General features: G+C 41.4%; 1 protein-coding gene across 4 annotated transcripts; it reads right to left on the reverse strand.

Moving 5' to 3' along the window:
- Nucleotides 1-226: 226 nt before the first annotated feature.
- On the reverse strand, nt 227-17,597 carry pdxdc1 (pyridoxal-dependent decarboxylase domain containing 1). 4 transcript variants are annotated; one of them, XM_028455565.1, is made up of 24 exons: nt 17,440-17,597; nt 14,600-14,680; nt 14,445-14,513; nt 13,144-13,227; nt 12,897-13,043; nt 11,747-11,936; nt 10,881-10,949; nt 10,732-10,810; nt 10,575-10,659; nt 10,031-10,079; nt 9,312-9,413; nt 6,942-7,067; nt 6,756-6,806; nt 5,942-5,986; nt 4,845-4,905; nt 4,696-4,766; nt 4,509-4,614; nt 4,264-4,438; nt 3,280-3,398; nt 3,085-3,206; nt 2,864-2,956; nt 2,686-2,782; nt 2,471-2,569; nt 227-1,946 (listed from the first exon to the last, which is right to left on the reverse strand). In XM_028455565.1, the coding sequence occupies exons 2-24, from the start codon at nt 14,674-14,676 to the stop codon at nt 1,597-1,599; spliced, it is 2,466 nt and encodes an 821-aa protein (XP_028311366.1). In that variant the 5' UTR covers nt 14,677-14,680; nt 17,440-17,597; the 3' UTR covers nt 227-1,596. The 4 variants fall into 4 exon arrangements, with proteins under 4 accessions (XP_028311366.1, XP_028311365.1, XP_028311368.1 ...); XM_028455564.1 differs by having other exon boundaries at nt 12,897-13,046; XM_028455567.1 differs by lacking the exon at nt 5,942-5,986.
- Nucleotides 17,598-18,578: the final 981 nt, after the last annotated feature.

Raw genomic sequence — 18,578 nt, forward strand, 5'->3', positions numbered from 1 at the left:
TCGATTTTTGTAATTAATTAAATTAGATAATTACACCATTGTTTAGTAATTCATACTTGGGTCAGCATCTTAACTATTCTAAGGGTAAAACTAGGGGGGGTATTCCATAAATCCACAAACTAACTTCTTTTAAATGCTTCTAAAAACTACACCACCATATTTTTTCCACTTGGAAAAAAAGAATTTATTTAAAATAAAATAAAAAAAAACAGTTGTCACAATGAGAAATATTTCTAATTGCTTTTTAATCAAATGACAGACATATTTATTAGAATCATTCAGCTTCATTGACAGCACAGGAAAGCAACAGTCATCACCATCAGGACAGGTGTAGGGCAGCCGGGCCTGTGGACTTTTACATTCAACAGTCTTTACTGAGACTCCTCCTCCTGCAGCCAGCAGACATACATCATCATCAGTCATTCTTTAGAACTACACATAAGGTGCTCGTTTGGAGAACTCCACCAAGAACAAAGATTTAATTCAGACGTGTACAGATGGAGCTCGGCTACTGATGTAATAAAGATGAGAAGAAGAATCCCTGAGATGGTCCAGCAAAAGGAAGGACCTTTGGACCAATCAGCAGTACTCTGACACTTCAACAGGGAACACCTTCTTTTTGACTTCATGCACAGATTGTAAAAACATTGTACATTTTAAATATTCAGTAAGTACAAATGAAAACAGTTAAAGTGGGATTGGTTGGTTCAACAAATTTATGATAACTGTAAAAATTGTAGTGTGTTTCTTTTGCTTTTTTCCAATAAAGAGAGCACTGCAGCGTTAATATTTGGTCACCAAATCCTGATAATAAACTTTTTGAAATATTCTGACAAAGTTTTCATAGTGCACGTGATAAACAGGACCGGGAAAACAGGACGGACTGTCACTGAGGAAGGTTCAAAATTTACACTGAGCCTGGAATGTGGCAACACCAACAAAATTCAATAAATTAGGCACTACAGTACCACTTTGTACCACAGGGTGGTGAAGTAGTCGCGAGCGTTAATTAGGATGCGTGAAAATGAGCTTGGCTTAATTATATAATTTCCATTTCACAGCAGTTTGTGTCATGTGACCTGACAGTGTAGACAATGAGTGCAGGAATTGTCCTGATGAACTGAATGAAGCGGTCAGAGTGGTTGTACTGTTCACTCTCAGAGAAGAAGAAGAGGAGAAAGAAGAAGCCCCAAAAACATCCAGCAGCAAACAGAAGGAACATCTTCAAATATTAAATCCACTCATACTTCCTGTTCAGAACTCCAGGGATGACTTTATAAAGGACGGGATTTGGTTTTGATCACAAATCACCACATTGAATAATTGACTCAGAGCTGTGAGACAGTGTGGACACTTCAAAGACAAGAAGATTCATTTACACATCAGGCCTTCAACCCCAGCCGCCTTTTTCAGTGCAACCACAAAGTACACCACTAGCTGCAGCTCGGGAAGAAACTTGGAGAGGAGACGGACACCAAAGTGAGCAGAGAAACTGCTGGGAGTTCACAGTGTGGGACGAAAGTTGGACCAACAGCCCAAAGCTGCTCGGAAAGCTTCTCCATCCCAATCCCAGTAGAAGCACCAGCAGAGGTGGTCCTAGCTCTGGCCCTGGTCCGCCTGGGAGACACCATCCTGCTCCGCGTCCTCCTGCTCCGCGTCCTCCTGCTCCGCGTCCTCCTGCTCCGCGTCCTCCTGCTCCGCGTCCTCCTGCTCCGCGTCCTCCTGCTCCGCGTCCTCCTGCTCCGTGTCCTCCCGCTCCGTGTCCTCCCGCTCCGTCTCCTCAGCGATGACATCACTCAGTGTGTGCTGTGAAGTATCTGAGGTGGTTGTTGAGGTGTCAGGGTGGGAGCTGCTGCTCTGAGGGCTCAGGTTCCAATCCTCGGCTGCTTCAGTGGAGTTGCTGGAGCTGGTGTCACTGGTGTTGGATCGGCGGAATAATCTTTGACCTGTGACACACCAAAATGCACTGTTAGGTTTCAGAGCAGTGCTTCTCTGAACATCAGAGATGAGAAACTTCATACTGGGTGTCTGAATGCAGCAGCTGAAGCAGCATTAGAGCCTCTGCACATTTAGGGTTTCTTTTAAAATAAGAACATCAGCTCAGAGGTGAAAAAAATCCTTTCCGTATAAACTACAATTTTAAAAAGAACCTTAAACAGAACTGGAAGTTGGGTCTTACAAAAGAGAAAGTTCTGGATGCATCAGAATGGAGGCATCTCTGAGAGTAGTTGGTATAAAGATAATAAAGATGATTTTATCCAGCTCTGTAGGCTTCTTCAGTTTGAGTTATCAGCGCCAAGGTGAAGCTAAAGGAGGCTGTGCAAGATCCTCTGTGTGCAACACATGGTGAATATGGTCATTCACCAAAAACCAAGCGGCAACGAGTGAAATTCAACATTGAAATGCTAAATTTAACATTAAAACAGGCAGTGCTGCATCTTTCCCCCCACAGGGTAGGAAGAAGGCCTACCTGCTGATCTCTTTGAGGAGGAAGTGGGAGTGTCCTGCACAGAAATCTTGTCCGTTTGGGCTTTGGTCAAGTAGGTCGCATCTGTTGAATCCACTGAACCTGAGAACGTACAACAGAGAAACCATTCCTGAGGACTAACATATTTCTATTTTTCTGTCTTGGCACAGGGAGCTTTATCTCCTGGTTTTGGTCTAAATACATGTTGTAAACATTACCTGCAGCAAGGTTGAACGTCCTTCCTTTTATGGAGCTCTGAAGAGGAGACAGCCAGTTCAACACAGAGCCCACCACAGGAAGCTGTCTGAGCAAACCCTGCAGCACACAGACACAGAGCAAGTCCAACACATGTCACGGCACTGAACGCACGCACTGAACGCACGCACGCGCACACACCTCCTCCAGCAGCTTATCCTCACTGGCCTTCTGGAGCTGCTGCTCTGCTTCCAGGATGCCTTTCCTCACCACCTCGGTCATGTTCTCCAACAGCTGAAACAAAGAAAAGCAGCACATGGGACACAGAGTGGAACTTACTGGATGTTAAAGGATATCATGCACCTGATTAGCAATAGAACAATAGAACCCCAGCACTTCGTGTCACAGAGCTAGGTCCTTACCCGTCCGTTCTCCTCGATTTCTCTTCCAAAGGCTGCAATGGTGTCCACCAGCTCTGAAATGTCTACATCCTCCGTCACCAGTCCCACATAAACACAGTCCTGCTCCGCCCCCGTCTCAGGGCCTGGGATGGGATGAAGGCAAGGAAATGTGTTATTTAGTCTCATTCAGTCTCTCTTATTGCAGCAGGTCGTTACCTGCGGAGAAGATGATGTCCGTGTTCAGCTCCTGCAGCTTCTTCAGCAGTGCGTAGTTGATCTTCTGCAGCTCCTGCTTCCTCCTGCTTTCATCCATCCCCTCAGCCTGAGGTTCAAACCTGCACAACACACCAGCTCACATCGTTTCAACACACGTGCCCTTTAGAGCAGAAACGAGCTACTTTTATAACAAAACTGTGATTGTATCTGATCCGAGGGTCACATGATCAACATTCATGTCAGCATTTAGAATAATGACCAATCAGTATGTTGTCATTTCATTTTTGTGTATCTCTGTTGTTGCCTTGTCTATATTTGGAGTAACTTTATGTGTTTTTGTTTTCCTTTTGTGTCTTTATCTGTAATTTTGAAATTTACAAGTCATTTTGTTGTCGTTTTGTAAATTTTTTGTAATTTTGTAGATGTCTTCTATATTTTCAGAGTGATAGTGTTGTCTTTTTGTCCCCTTTTTTTGGCATTTTGGGTGTTTTCCTGTAATGTATGTTTTTTTGCACTTTTTGTCTCATCGTTTCTGATTTTGCACAGGCGGTAGAAGACCATGAGTTCAGAGTTCGGTGGTTTTCTATTTTAATAATATTGTACTTCATCTTGAAGTGATCATGTATAGTGTTCAGGGAGACAATAACGTATAGTACAGATAATGTATTGTGAAAAATCCATGGTCATGTTTTTGACATAATAATAAAATAGAATACATGTTTTATATTACAACTGTTAAATCTGTGTCTGTATCACATATTCAAACCTTCATGCTATTCCATAACAGACTAATGGATATTTCAAATCACTGGATATTCTGGAGAAACATTTAGTCGACTAAAATACTTAGGACTAGACTAAGAATAAAACTCTTGATAATTAGTGACTAAAACTAAATGGTTTGTTTAGACTAAGACTAAATCAGAATTTGCTGTCAAAATTAACACTGTCGACTGTGTGATTGAGTAAAGTCATCAAGCTCACCTGACAGCTCCAAGGCCCGGCCAGGCCAACTCTTCCACGTACATGAGCAGAGGCGCTCGTCGGTGCGTCTCTTCTCTGAAGTCCTGTCTGAGACACACTGTGGAGCTCATCACAGGCACCAGCACCGTCAGCCTGTCCACCAGTTCGTCCACGTCCTCCTGCTGTGTACCCAGGACTGAGGACAGGTCCGGGTCAGCATCAGGACTTGGATGATTCACAGTAAAGAAGAGCAGCTGTGGCATTACCTGCTGCAGTTAGGAGAGGACTGAAGCGAACACAGGGACCTTCGTCTTCCAGCTCCACCACGTCCACTCCACAGGAGGACACCATCTGAGACAGCTGCTCCCCCAGCTTCACCAAGCAGTCAAATGACACACAGTTAGTCCATCCCTGTTCCATCTAACCTCTAAAGGTTGGTGTCAATGCTCTCACCCATCTATTGAAGGTATCAAGGACTTCCTTCTCACCAGCACAAAGAGCTTCCCCTGACCTGCCACCCAATGCTGATGGAAAGGGAAAACAAAGTCAGACCTGATGTCACCAACACCAGTCTGAATAATTCTGCTTCAAACCATTTTTACCTCCACTCATGTCCTGGGAGAACCTGAAGAGCACCACAGGAGAGCTGAGATCATCCTCTACCTAATACACAAAGAACATGTCACACAGGACAAGCAAAGAAAGCTGGATTCTGGTTCCAGTGGATCAAAGAGGGAGACGCTCATTTATCTTATTAGTGTGAGTGTGAAAAATGAATGATGCAGATGTGGTTATACAGGACTAGCAGTTAGCATTAGCCTGATGACAGCTTCATAAGCAGAACTAAAGGTTTGTCCAACGTCCATGTGGACAAACTTCCAGTTCATCTTCAGAGACTGAGCGTGTCAGGATTAGTTCATGAGCAGGACAGTGAAATACAGCTTTGTTAGAGCGACACAAACACACAACCGAGTCCTGACAGGCTGGAAACGCGCACACAGTCTACCGGCACCACTAATGTTAGTTTAAATCAGCAGTTCTCAAACTGGGGTCAGAGGACTTAAGCTATAGCTCGGGGATACTTTTCTAAAAACTATCATTCATGATGTATCATAACAAAAATGGTCAAAGTCCCTATTGTGGACCAATGCAGCCATAAAACAAACAGTAAATGATCACTGCTGCATCACTGTGAAGAATCTCAATTGATATAAAATCATACAAAAACTACTACATATTTTATCCATTGGTAATACTTGAAACACATGTTATGTTGTACTAGAGAGACCTTAAATATTAAAGTGGAAACGTTCAAAGAAGAGATCATTCCTATTGCATTTAGGAACACAAATGGCAGTAAATTGTATTTAAATTAAGTGAATATTATGAGGGGGTCCTTAAAAATGTTCCCCCTGTAAGGAGAACTAGTTTAGAGTCTAAATGCAATGGTCTAAACTTTAGACCATTACATATACAGCGAAAAACTGTTAGGAGGGTGAGGCTTGATCCACCGGAAAGAAGAACCAGAGACGGACAGGATCATTGACATCACCGCGAAACCAAAAAACCCCAGCCCGACACACACAGGCACACACCCCTCTGCCCTCTAACACTATGCTTGATCACTGCACTAGGGTCATCAGGTGTCAGTGAACAAGCCCAGATCTGTCAGTATGTGAGTGTTGGCCAACATAGTTACCATTGTCAATGCCTCCAGCAAAGTCATCTCTGTCTCAAGCACGTTCTACAAACACAAACGGGTTCGTCTTTGAGCCACTTTCTGCTTCCTGTGTCAGAGAACATATTCCTGTGCTGGTGTTTACTCTGACCCTTTTTATGATCTCACTTTTTGAAGTAGATAGAGCACAAACTTATGTCTTTAAATAATGAATTACTGAACAGAAGAGCTTTTCAAAATAAAATGTAAGCAGCTGTATAAGTGATGGTGTCACGCCAAGAGCTCAGAGTAGCAGTTTGATCCTGGTTGCCGCCTACAAAACAGCAGAGTTGGAACTGTCGCCCTCTGCGGTCACAGATTTTTTTGGCTCACGGATTTCGTTTATCAAATTTTGGTAAACAAAAGAGGTTTACATCAGCCTTTTTAACTTTTACTGATTTTTACAGCAACCAAAGGCAGCACAAGATGTCATTTTGACGGAAAAAGATGCTAAATGATCCTGAATGCCTTCACTCCTATAGAACTTAGAAGGGGCGATTGGCATCATCAATGATGTCATTTCAACATGGTGGCGCACAGACTCAAAAACGCTAAAGTAGTCCCATTTTAAAAAGTTAATAAAACAAATATGATGTGAAATAATGCGTTTTGTTAGGCACAGATCTTCTAATAAGGACATTTCAAAGGTTTGAGGCCACATTTGTAAAAGCAGTGGAGGATCCCTTTAAAGAAGAATCACTGATGAATGTGAGGTAAATTAGGTTATTAATTTAAGACGCAGACTAGTTGCTGATTAAAGATCACATAAACATTCCACTGAGAATAGAGCACCTACCGATGTCTTGATGGAGGCCAGAGGTTTTAACTTCATCAGAAGGTGTTTACTCTGAGGAGAGGACACACAAAACTCAGGTCACAGAGACACACAACAAAGCTCCACAAAAGCAGAACACATGATTCCTTTGCCTGGGAGCAAAGAAGAACAGTAAAACTTTAGAACAGTAATGTAATCCAATCTTACCAAAGCTGTAGCATGGCTGATCTTTTCAACAATTCCATTTTGCCCCAGATACTGCAAGGAGAGCCACAGAGGCAGCGCTCGTAGCTTCTCCACTGGTTGGCTGGAGGTCAGGCCTGCTGCCAGGGACTGGAACACAGAACAGAACCAGACCCATGTTTACTGCTGGAGGTCCCATGTCTCCTCACAGCTACTGAAAACCTCTGATATCAGCAATGTTGGGCCTTTCCAAACATGCAACTCTCAAGCTACGTGCGGTTATTTGCCCCTTACTTGCAGCTCTGAGTCTCTCCCTTTGCACTCCCAGTTTATCCAGTAATAAAACTCCTAATAAGTGTGGTGAGTGATGTTTAAATTCAATTTGCCTTTAACTGGTGACAGAGTCTAAACAGCACCTGTAATTTGTCCAAAACACAAGTACCTACAAAGTATTTAGCATTATATAAGTCAACTTTTACAATGTGCACGACAAGAGCAAGAAAGCTGCAGCTGCTTATCTTTCTCTAAAATAGGTGATGATTTAAAGCCTGGAGTCAGAAAATCATTATCACAACCACTGGCTTGGTAAACAGCACCCGTTATATATTATGTGATGGTTATAAATCAGAGGTGGGCAACTTCTATCACAGCAAGGGCTTTGTGTGTTTTTTCTTTCATTTTTGTTAATTTTTGGAGTATTTTTGATTCAATGTAATTTGTCTCAAAAGGGCACGCAGCATTTTAAGAGACAGCACACACCCAGGACATCAGGGGTGTATTCCAGAAAGGAGGGTTAACAAACTCTGAATCTATCCATAAACTCTGTGTCAACACACCTCGCGATGGGAAACCCTGATTATCCAATTCCATTACAGCTGGTATGAAGTGGGTCAATCAACCCCGAGTATGTAAACCTTGGGTTAGTTACGTGCGCGATTAAAAATCCATCATCAATGGAGCAAAGATTACACGAGCTGCCACGGAAGAGAGTGATTTATTCACCCTGATGGGTAAAATAAGCCAGGGTTGGTCTTAGTTACTTTATATCATTAATACGTAGAAGTGCAAACAGGGCACATTAATGCTGAAATTACTCATTTTCACCCATAAAATCCATGGCTCACTTTAGATCAAACTGCTCCACATTTGAACTAAATAAGTTTAACACTGGTCTAGTGTAAAATATCTGATGGATTATTTGAAATAAGTCAAATAACTCTACTCACGTTGAGGTAAAGTACAATTCCTGAAATTTTCCTGCTCAGTGAAAAAAACAAATGTTTAAAAACTGTTCACTAAATCTATATGTTTGTCCTTTTCATCTTCTAAAATTGATTAAAAACAAACAAACAGACTAGCAGAGATCACATGTTAGGACTGATCATTATGTGAAGACTAGAGCAGGGGCTCTCAGTTTTTTGGATCCAGGGACTTCTTGACTTCTTACATGCAGGGATGTCAAAATCATTTTAGTACAGGGGCCAAATAAGTGGCAGTTTGATCTCAAGTGGGCCACAGATTTTATGTGGGAAAACAAGTAATTTCTACATTATCGTGCTATAGTTTGCAACATCCAAACAATAAGTGATAGATATCAGTCCCAACAAGGTCTTCACTTTAAATTTCCAAGATTTTGTGACGAATTTGATTTTGTGACAAAACTCGATGAGAAAGGTCTTTTAAAGCTGTTGCGCCCCGTCTCTGGAATGAACTTTCCCTGTCCTTGCGCTCCCTTGACTCTGTGGAGACTATTAAAAAGCAGTTAAAGACTTCCTTTTTAAACAGGCTTTCCAGAGCCAATAGAGCTGCTTTTATGATTGTGTTTTTGTTTTGAGAGTTTTAGAATCATTTTTGTGTATATTTTTCTGTTATTTTGTGTGTTTACTCTGGCAATCAAACAAAATTACACCACATTATTACACATAATCACATACATGTGATTAATTGGTTTACCTTTAATTCAATACAAATTGATTAAATAGATATCGGTAATTTTGTACTTATAGGACAGCTGCTTTGTGAGACATGTTTCCCATGTGTTTTTAATAAGATCATTACTTAATTAATAGTGATGGATGTGTTGGGTAGATGGGGCTCTCTCTTGATGTTAAAAGTTGCAGAAACCTGACTGCAAAAAATCTGTGAAAGCAGCATTTCTGTAACGGCTTTATCCACTTCAACTGAAGATGAGCAGGAAAGATGTGTTTTACGACAAGGGGAAGCTGTCCAGCTAGTGGAGCAGAGAGACTTAGCAAGCTAAAAAGCCTGAAATATCTGCGGCAGACAGAGGACTAAATGAGAGTCAGGAGTGATGAGTGACAGAAGGATGGGAGAAAAGTTTGAAGGTGGACAGATGAATGAGATGAACATCAGAAGAGCAGCTTAGTCACTGACCAGAGCTGGATCTTCATGTCTGTAGAGCGTGACAGAGGGCACGGCAGGCAGCCCCAGCCACCGGCCTGGTGTCAGAGTCATACTGTCACTCCTGGTTGCTGCCTGATGGGAAAACACATCCCAGTTAGTGTGTGTGACACTGAGGAGAATGTACAATGCAAAACCATGAAATATTCCACTATTGTGGTTAACGGCTAGTAGCAGCAGCAATGAAACGTGATGCTTCCTTCACCGTGCATGTGATGATGTTTCTTTAAGCACCTGTAACACTTTAATCCGCAGATGTTCCATATCAGCTTGTGACCGATATTCAACAATGTCCAATTACCAACTTTCATTATTAACAGATACTGATATATACAAAGTTTGGTTACACTATGGAATCTACGTGTTTTAATGTAATGCCTCACTGGATGTATTCCATACAAATATATATACAAAATAATAATTAAAACAAAAATATTGGTGGAAAAACAGATACCAATTTCAAACATTATTACATTTTATGGAAAATATCAGCAAATAATATCACCCATCTCTACTTTACTCCAATCACACCATGCAAAGGAACTTTCACAAGGTTTACCACCATCAGTAAATGCTTTTTAGATGAATTAAGTAGATTGATGATAAAGACAGAGAGTTGCTATTAGTTTAAGTTGATTCTAATTTGGTTCATGTCCTCTAAACCATTTCAAGGGTATTAAAAATGAGATTACCATGACAGCAGAGGAGACGTCAGCAAGGACCAGAGTTGCCAGGTTGACTCTGAGGGAGAAAAAAAGAGCAGGAGACTTACTGATAGGTCAGTGAGTGCTGAACTGTCTGTGTCATGGACTGGTTTGTTAGCAGAGAGCCAAAACAACAACAGAGCATATTGGGTTTGTTTTTTAGAGCTGCTAGAGATGATAATACAATAAAGATTATTTGCTCAAAAAAAAGATGTAAAAGGTTGAAATTGCCTCTCAAAAGTGTGTTTTGATCTCGACTATAACATTTTTGGAAATGTTTGGTGCTTTTCATTGTGGGATGTTCATTTTTCCCGTAATTTCTTATATAAGTAATTATTACCTTGGCGGAGGTATTTACTCATATTATCATAACATTTACTACAGAAACTAAAACGACTTAGAAATAAAAAATGACATTTAAATTTACATAATTCCGTTTAAAGAAAAATTCTATTTTATTTTAATTTTTTGCTTGAATGAATTGCTTTAAAGTCTCGAGTTGTATTGTGACATGGCAACGCAGAGCACTCACCCTTCCACGTGCAGCCACATGCCGTGCTGGTCACACAGCTCCTTCAGACGGCTCAGCTTGTCTGTGTGACCGGCTCCAGGTGTGCCTGAGCAGACGAACAGCAGAGGGTCAAACTTAGAGCAGCCGCTGAAAGCTTCCTGCTAAGTATCATCGTTACCTGCATTAGCAATAAGCAGCAGAGGAAGCTTCCCCGCGTCAGAATCTTCCTGGATCAGTTTGTCCAGCAGGGCCACATCCTGACAAACACCAGCATATATCAATACCCTCCTATCCCAGATACCTGAGGAGGTCCAGGTGCACACTTACCATTTGGTGCTGGGATCCAAAGACAGTGTTGCACGGCACCGTGCACAAACTGGAAAGAGGCAGGCCGAGCTATGGACAGAGGATTGCATGAAGCATCATAGCATGGAGAGAAGAACCCAGTGAACCATGAACCATGGAGCTCCAGGTCTTTCTACAGTGCCAGGTTTGTATGTTCTCTGTGAGTAAGCCAGTGTCCAAACAGTTTGTTTTTGTATTTTAATATGTTTCCTGCTCTACAGTTACTTGTTGTCAGTTTACTGCCTTTCTGTGTATTTGTTACTGTAAAAGCCTTTAAAACACTTAAAGAATGCTTGTACTGTATTTGTGTAAGAAGAACCCAGGTTAAAAACAAAAGACCATGGGCCACCCCCAGGCCCCGCAATGTGGCTGCCCACTGCTCCTCAGGGATGGGTTAAATGCAGAGGACAAATTTAATATGTGTTAACATATAAGACCAATAAAGGCGAATGCCCCGATTTAATCTTTAATGAAACTTTTAGCTGAGTTTATATGAAGAGAAGGACTTTTGTGACACAGACTGTAATTTTGATAATTCATTTACTCATTGACAGTTTCCTGGTTCTGCTTAATCCCATTTTCTTAAGAAGTTTGGGTCTTTATTAAGTGACATTAAAGTATTGATGCCGATGCTGATCTTCTAATGGTGGTGAAGGACTAGAAAAGGATAAATATTCAAAAAATCCACAAAAGTCAAAGACATTGGCCCTCTGGGTACATCACACGTATGTCTAATGGAGGGTTTGATCAATAAATTGATGAGTAAACCCCCTATTAATTGACTGACCCAGCTGATAAAAAGCAGCCCTGCCTCCCTCAGTCTGTGCTATTTTTTCTTCTTTCCTTACCTGGCTGCACGTGTGCTGTCCCAGTCCAGGCCTGCAGGAGGCGCTCTGGTAGATGACGGGCTGTTTGGAGCTGAGGACTGTGTATCCCTCACAGGCAAACTCCTCATAGCGAGCATTAAGGAGAAGCCGACACACTTTCACCAGGCCATCCCTGTCATCCTCGTGGAAGCAAACAGAAGCATTCTCGTACCTGAGGGAGGGGTGGGAAGATTTACTGAGGGAGGGGACAAGCTGAGTGCCAGTGTGATTAAGTTTCTCTCTTTGAAAGGTATCACATAAGACACATTGATTTTTGATGAAAGGAGACAAAGTGGAACCTGAGTCAGCAGGTGTGAACATCAGTACAGGAGTTTGTGTTTCATTGTTGTTTCATCGTGATTAAAAAACCTTTTATGATCATGTGACATGCGAATGATCAAATAATTATTTTGTTATCATCTGTACTTCAAATATGCCTTCTTTGGTCTAAGGGTTGTTAACATGGAGACAGGGTCATAGGTAACACACAGCGCTGGGCCGCAATAGACAGAGGCCAGTAGGGCGTGGCCTCGACGGAGGCTGCTTTGGGTTCTCAGTCAGCTCGTGTTGCATCTGTTTTTGAATAAATCTTTATCAAATCTGCCTTATCCTTGACCTCACCATCTTTCTTCAAAAACCACCATAGCAATAAAACATTTCACAAAATGCAGAGAAATGCATCTGGACTCTGATCTGATTTTCTGCGATCAAGGAAAACGTACGGAAAAAGCGGAATTCATGTTCTGAAATGGAAAAAGCAATCAGAACTTTTTTTCTCTTTATTTAAAAACTGGCCACAACATAAGCCAAAAATACTTCATATGAATGTTTTGGGACAATATCAAAAATATACACATCATTTGACACCAGAAAACAGGTGATTAGACAGAAAACAGTAGACAGAGTTATCCATTGTTCCTGGATATCATTCAAACCTTTTTGTCTAAAAAATATTTTTAAATTTCAGGCGAAAACCCAAGAACAAGAAAAGTTGATAATTGAGGGAAAATAGGACTTTAAACTGTTTATCCTCCGTCTTTTGTGTTCCTCTTGAAGCTATGTGAAACCCATTGTCTGTAAAGCTTTGATCAGGTTATGTCACTAAACTAGTTTGTCCGTCAGCAGCTCGTACCTGAACAGACGGCAGAGCCACAGCGTGGTGTCAGACAGGATCCGTGTACTCAGCCTCCGCAGACGCTCTCTGTCCAGCATGGAGATGTAGGCCGCCAGGCTATGACCCAGCAGGGCCATGTGACCCTGCTCACCCACACTCTGCACCCTGCTGGAGAAGCACGGCAGCGTCAACACACACACACACAGAGCACTGTGTGTGTGTGTGTGTGTGTGTGTGTGTGTGTGTGTGTGTGTGTGTCACTCACTGCTGGCACAGCGGCTCCTCTCCCTCCATCTTCTCATGGATCAGGTTGTGTACTTGGTGAACAATGGTGGCGACATCCTGACCACTGCACAACACACGTTCAATGTGGAGTGGAGACGTGAGTGCACATGCACACAATGATATTTGAAGACGTTAAATTGGAGGCAAATGAACTTTTCTGTCTGCTGCACAAACAAATAATGTTGAAAACTGAAAAAAAATTATATATATATATATATATACTGTATATATTTTTCTAAAACAACAACTTTAAAACCTAATAATATTTTTCCCCCCTCATTTAATGTGGGTGCTCTGTCCGGTCCTGTAACTTTGCTCTGATCAGTGCACGTAAAATAGACAGATTTGGACAGAAAACTTCCTATTGATCGACCATTGATCTGAGTTAATAAAGCAACACAGCCTGTCAATCAGTCTGCATTCTTTGAAGATGATTGACTGACCATCATCCAGCGCAGGTCTGAGCAGCGCTGTGTCATGCACACTCTCATATGTCACCATTGTGCCATCAGTGATCATACGAAAATTACACATCTCCTCTGCTGATTCTGGCCTGACATCAATGGGACACAAGACTTTGACGGTCAAAACATGGAGAGAAAGGAGATCAGTGGAGCAGTGAGCCCGAAGTGATATCGATCCGATATGTGCAGAGATTGATATATTGATATGACCGATCCATGGTCATATCAATATATTCATCTCTGCACACAGCGTCCCTCTTTTTTTCGCACGCACACACACAACTGGAGCTTTTTTTCCATATACGCTGTGTTTTCTGTCAACTGCATGTGTGTCTGCACCTGCTTCTCAGTAGTACTATTTTTCCGTACTAAAGCAATCACCGCAAACAGTTCCAGATTTCATGAATCGCATTGCGTACCCTGCATTAATTTATTTGCATTTTCTCCTCCCATATTTTTGCTCCCCCTGGGAGATCCACCCACTATGCATATCCATTAGAGGCAAATGCGCTAAATCCACCCCACAGTGTGTGTGCGTGTGACCAGACTGGAAAAACCTCATCAGCCACTTATAAGATGACTGCATGCAAGGGAGAGGAAAAACTCCACCCAGAAGTGATGACTGATGACCTGTGGCCTCGTTCTGTTTCATTAGCTATTAAGGACGAGTGACTGACAAACAGACGCTGTCATTTTGGAGCCTCTCGTAGCTTCACTAACGGTGCAGAAGAGGCTCCACCCTTCCCTTTACAAAGGTACAGTCAAAGTCAGTGTTCGATGCACACAAACACTGAGGAGAATTTCAAAGCACACTTACTCTCTCTGCAGGGGTCCAGGGATGCTGGTCCAGCTGAAGCCTGCTTTCTCTCTTTTCATCTGTGGCTCTCTAAACACAGACACAACCACACAGACATGGGAACACCGCATTAATAGAAACATAGACAAACACACAGATGTGCTCCAATGTCTCACCTCTGCTCGTCTCCCAGGATGCTCATGGCTTCACTCAGATTCTTCTCAATCTGAGCCAAAGTGGAGTCCACCATCATCTCACTGGGAGACACAGGGTTAGAGAAGCCATCGTTACACAATGATACACTGACTGAATGTGAAGCATGGAAGCACATGGCTGTTCCTCACATTACTGCCCAGTCATCCTGCTTCTGTTGGAAGGATGTTCAGCAACTACTGGGACAGACCTGTCTGTTATACAGACACACACAGTGAACGCAACCATAGGTTTCAAAGAGGACGTGCTGCCTGGATAAAGCCTGCGATTATCCACGATCAAGAAAAACATAAGGAAAATACAGAAATTAATTCCTGGAACGGAAATAGCCATAACAATATTAATACGTCACTATTTTGCATTTCATCACGATTTTTCTAATAAAATGTGTGTGTAAATAAAATGGGGCTAGTAATGTCTTCCAAACCTTTAAAGTGTGTATGATCATTGTACCATGATCAGGATCATTGATCCAGATAAATGATTATATCTGGAAAAGAGATTTGGATCTTGGAGGAGGTTTGACTAAGTGATCTTGATTGGCGTTTGTTTATTTGAAATATATTTAAATATCTTATTATTTTTATTCTATCTATCATCCATCCATTTTCTGACCCACTTGTTCCTTTCATGAGGGTCGTGGGGATTATTCTTATTTTTAGACTAAATCAAGCAGAAAATACATCAAAAATCATCACATGCACTGTCTGAGAAAATATAACACATTTACACACCATTTGTCTTTATATACGTTTTGTCAGAGAGACAGAAGTGTCAACTCTCGCACAAAATGATAATGAGGCAATATAACGGACTTCACCTTATAAAACGGAAACATCAACATTAACTAAACCCTCACCCACATGTTTTGAGACAATATCACACATTAATACTATATTTTTTTTACTGTAAAACAGGTGGGCTAATGTTAGCTTTAGCAAGTGTCGCAAATGGCTGGACGTCAAATGTCACACAAAATCTCCTGTGATCATCACAGTGCGCATTTGTTTTAGGGCATTTCTGCTATGAACAAATGTGAAATCAATGACAATCGTCGACATTGTTACGCATGTTTGGTACGATATAACAACAGCCTGTAATGACTGTAATTTGGGAATGATGTTGAAACATAAACCAAACTCTTTCAGCTCGTGTTTGCTGTGCAGAAATGCAGGACTGCGGTCCTCCAGGTCCAGAGTTGGACTCCACTGACATAAGAAATGGCTACACACTCATGTGTGCACAGGTTGTGTTTAGACTGTGTGCATAGATGAATAACATGAAGCCCACAGGTTGGGTATGATGATAATGGCTGTGTTTGTCCTTGGTGGGGCTTTGGTCCGTTTACCAGCCTTTGGTGACATATGAAGAGCTGATGATTACCAGGACACCTTTGAAAGGCTGTAAAAGTCTTAACTCTTCACTTAGAGTCAGCTGATAACATGGAAAGTATGACTCGCTGCTAAAGCATTGGGGGGGGGGGGGTCACTTCAAAACACTAAATCTAGCTTTAAGGAAATGATAGTCATAGGCCTGCTTTTATTCATTTCTTTGTGATGACTTAAATAATTAACTTTTCTCTGTCTGTAGCTCTGTAAGCATTTGGAAATTCTAACAAATTAGAAGTTTGAAGAATTACTAAGTTCTTAGGAGCTGATCCTAAAGACACAATGTGTACATTTACACCCAACTGCTCTGACGTAAGGGACCAGTGGCAGTTAAAGGTAGTGGTTATTGGTTTGGCAGGTAAACATGTTGCACTTTGTGGAAAAAAATGGAAACATTTTAAGGATTTGAACCAAGAGAATCAGTAAAAAAGCTCCAAGGATGAAGCAGTGATCAGGTCAGAGGCTGTGTGAGGACACAGGAATGAAAGACTGACACTAGATACTGAACACGGGCTCTGATGGATCAGGTGTTATTATCACGTGGATGGTCGCTGGCATGTGTGTGTTTGTGTGTGTGTGTGTCTAGGGTTGAAAAGAGGCAGAACATTTCCTGTAAATTTCCACACGGAATTTAAATGCAGGAGTTTGGGGAATATTGAAAAATATAAACATTTCATGGAACTTATTTATTGGAAGTTATCCTTAATAACTGTATCCATTTAAAATAATACAGTTGAAAAACACAACACTAAAACGTTAGCATGAGTAATTTAAAGAATATTCCCAATTGCCGGTTAATTCCAAATTATTCACATAAAAAGTTTACATTATTTACTCTGGCAACCCTACATGTGTGTAGGTGTCAACTGGGTGGGACGATGTTCTGCTGGGAAACCCAAGCATTGTTTAAGATTCATGACTTGTGAAGCTTTAATCACAAACTCTTCCTCTTTCAGCACCACAAACACTCCCTCACACAAAGCCGGAATGATTCAGGAAACACAGCAATGGTTTGCATTACACGTTCCCAAATCTCAGCCCAATCCAGTATCATGGCTGCTCTGATCCATGGAGTAAACACCTCACAACTCTCAGCTGTTCTGGTCTCATTTTGAAACAGGTGCTAGATCAAATGTCAAAATGTCATCATAATCCTAAATATGTGTCAATATGGAGACCTTTTTAATGATCAGCCAACATTTAAATACACAGATGTATGATCATTGCTCCTGTCCCTGTATAGAAATGGATGGATGCATGATGGATGGGTGGTTGGACTGTCAGCTTCAACACTACTGTGGTCCTATTTCCGGTCTCTAATGGTTCGAATCCGGTACGCAGCCTGTGACGGCTCCTGTTCCGGTGTGTAAACGACAAGACAACCCCCGCTCTGACGCTGCCGTCCCCGGGCTTACCTTGCTAACTCTCGGCCTGGTGCACCGCGCAGACCGCCGGTTCCGGTTCGGAGCTTTCGGCGATACTAGCTGACGGTCCGAACAGGTGACTTCCTGACCCACCGCTCGTGCCTTCCACGCTGGCAGCGCCACGTCACTGCATTAGCAGCCAATCAGCTGGCGAGCGGTGACGTCAGCGGATATTTTGGTAAAATGTTCCCTTCCTCTTCATTGAATGTATCAATAATATTGTTTACACCAGAGATGAACAACTTTTATCACAGCGGAGCCACAATGGTGTAATTGTATCTAAACTGAGGGACACATTACATTACATTCACGTCAGAAAATTAGAACAAGCTGAGCTTTAATTCAGGAAGAACAAAAGAAGGGTTTGTGTGTATTTGTATTTGTGTTTATTTATTTTAGTCATTTTGTGTAGTTTTGTTGTGGTTTATTTTACTGTTGTGTTATTTTGGAGTCGTCTCGTGTGTTTTTGGAGTCATTTTGTGTATTTTCAAGGTCATTTTGTAAAGTTTTCTGTTATTTTTGTCATCTTGTGCAATTCTTGTGTGTTTCACTTGTAATTTTTATATATTTTTCAGTAATTCTTTAAATGTTTTGTAAGGCACTTCATTTTTATTGTCGTCTTTTTGTAGACGTTTAATATATTTTATGTAATTTTTGTTGTCTTTTGTGTACAGTTCTGTATATTGTATAACTTTTAGTCAATTTGGTTTGTTTCCTTTGTGTGCTGCACATAATTAGACTAAGGGCTGCATCTGGCCAGGGTTAAACTGAACATCAACATTTTTACATATTAAACAAAGTTATAATTCAAGTAATAGAGTAAAAAAAATGCATACATTAAAAACAAAAATGGCTCTCATTGCTACACAACATGTCTCATCAGGGGCTGCATTCATTAAATAGGAAGAATTTACAATATCTGTGGTAGCTAGCTTGTTTCATTGGCATGCATATAACTGAGACACATTTATGTTCAGATTACATGAAACAACCTCTCTTATTTATAATGGAGCCATGAGTTACCATGACAATAGAAATAAAATATCCAGTTTCTGTGTAAATGTAACACTGCAGCAGCCGTGAAGGAGAAAACCTTGCTACCTGAAACAATGTGTATGTTTGACTGTACG

This window comes from Gouania willdenowi, chromosome 8, assembly GCF_900634775.1.
Source record: "Gouania willdenowi chromosome 8, fGouWil2.1, whole genome shotgun sequence".
In the NCBI taxonomy this organism is placed as follows: Eukaryota; Metazoa; Chordata; class Actinopteri; order Blenniiformes; family Gobiesocidae; genus Gouania; species Gouania willdenowi.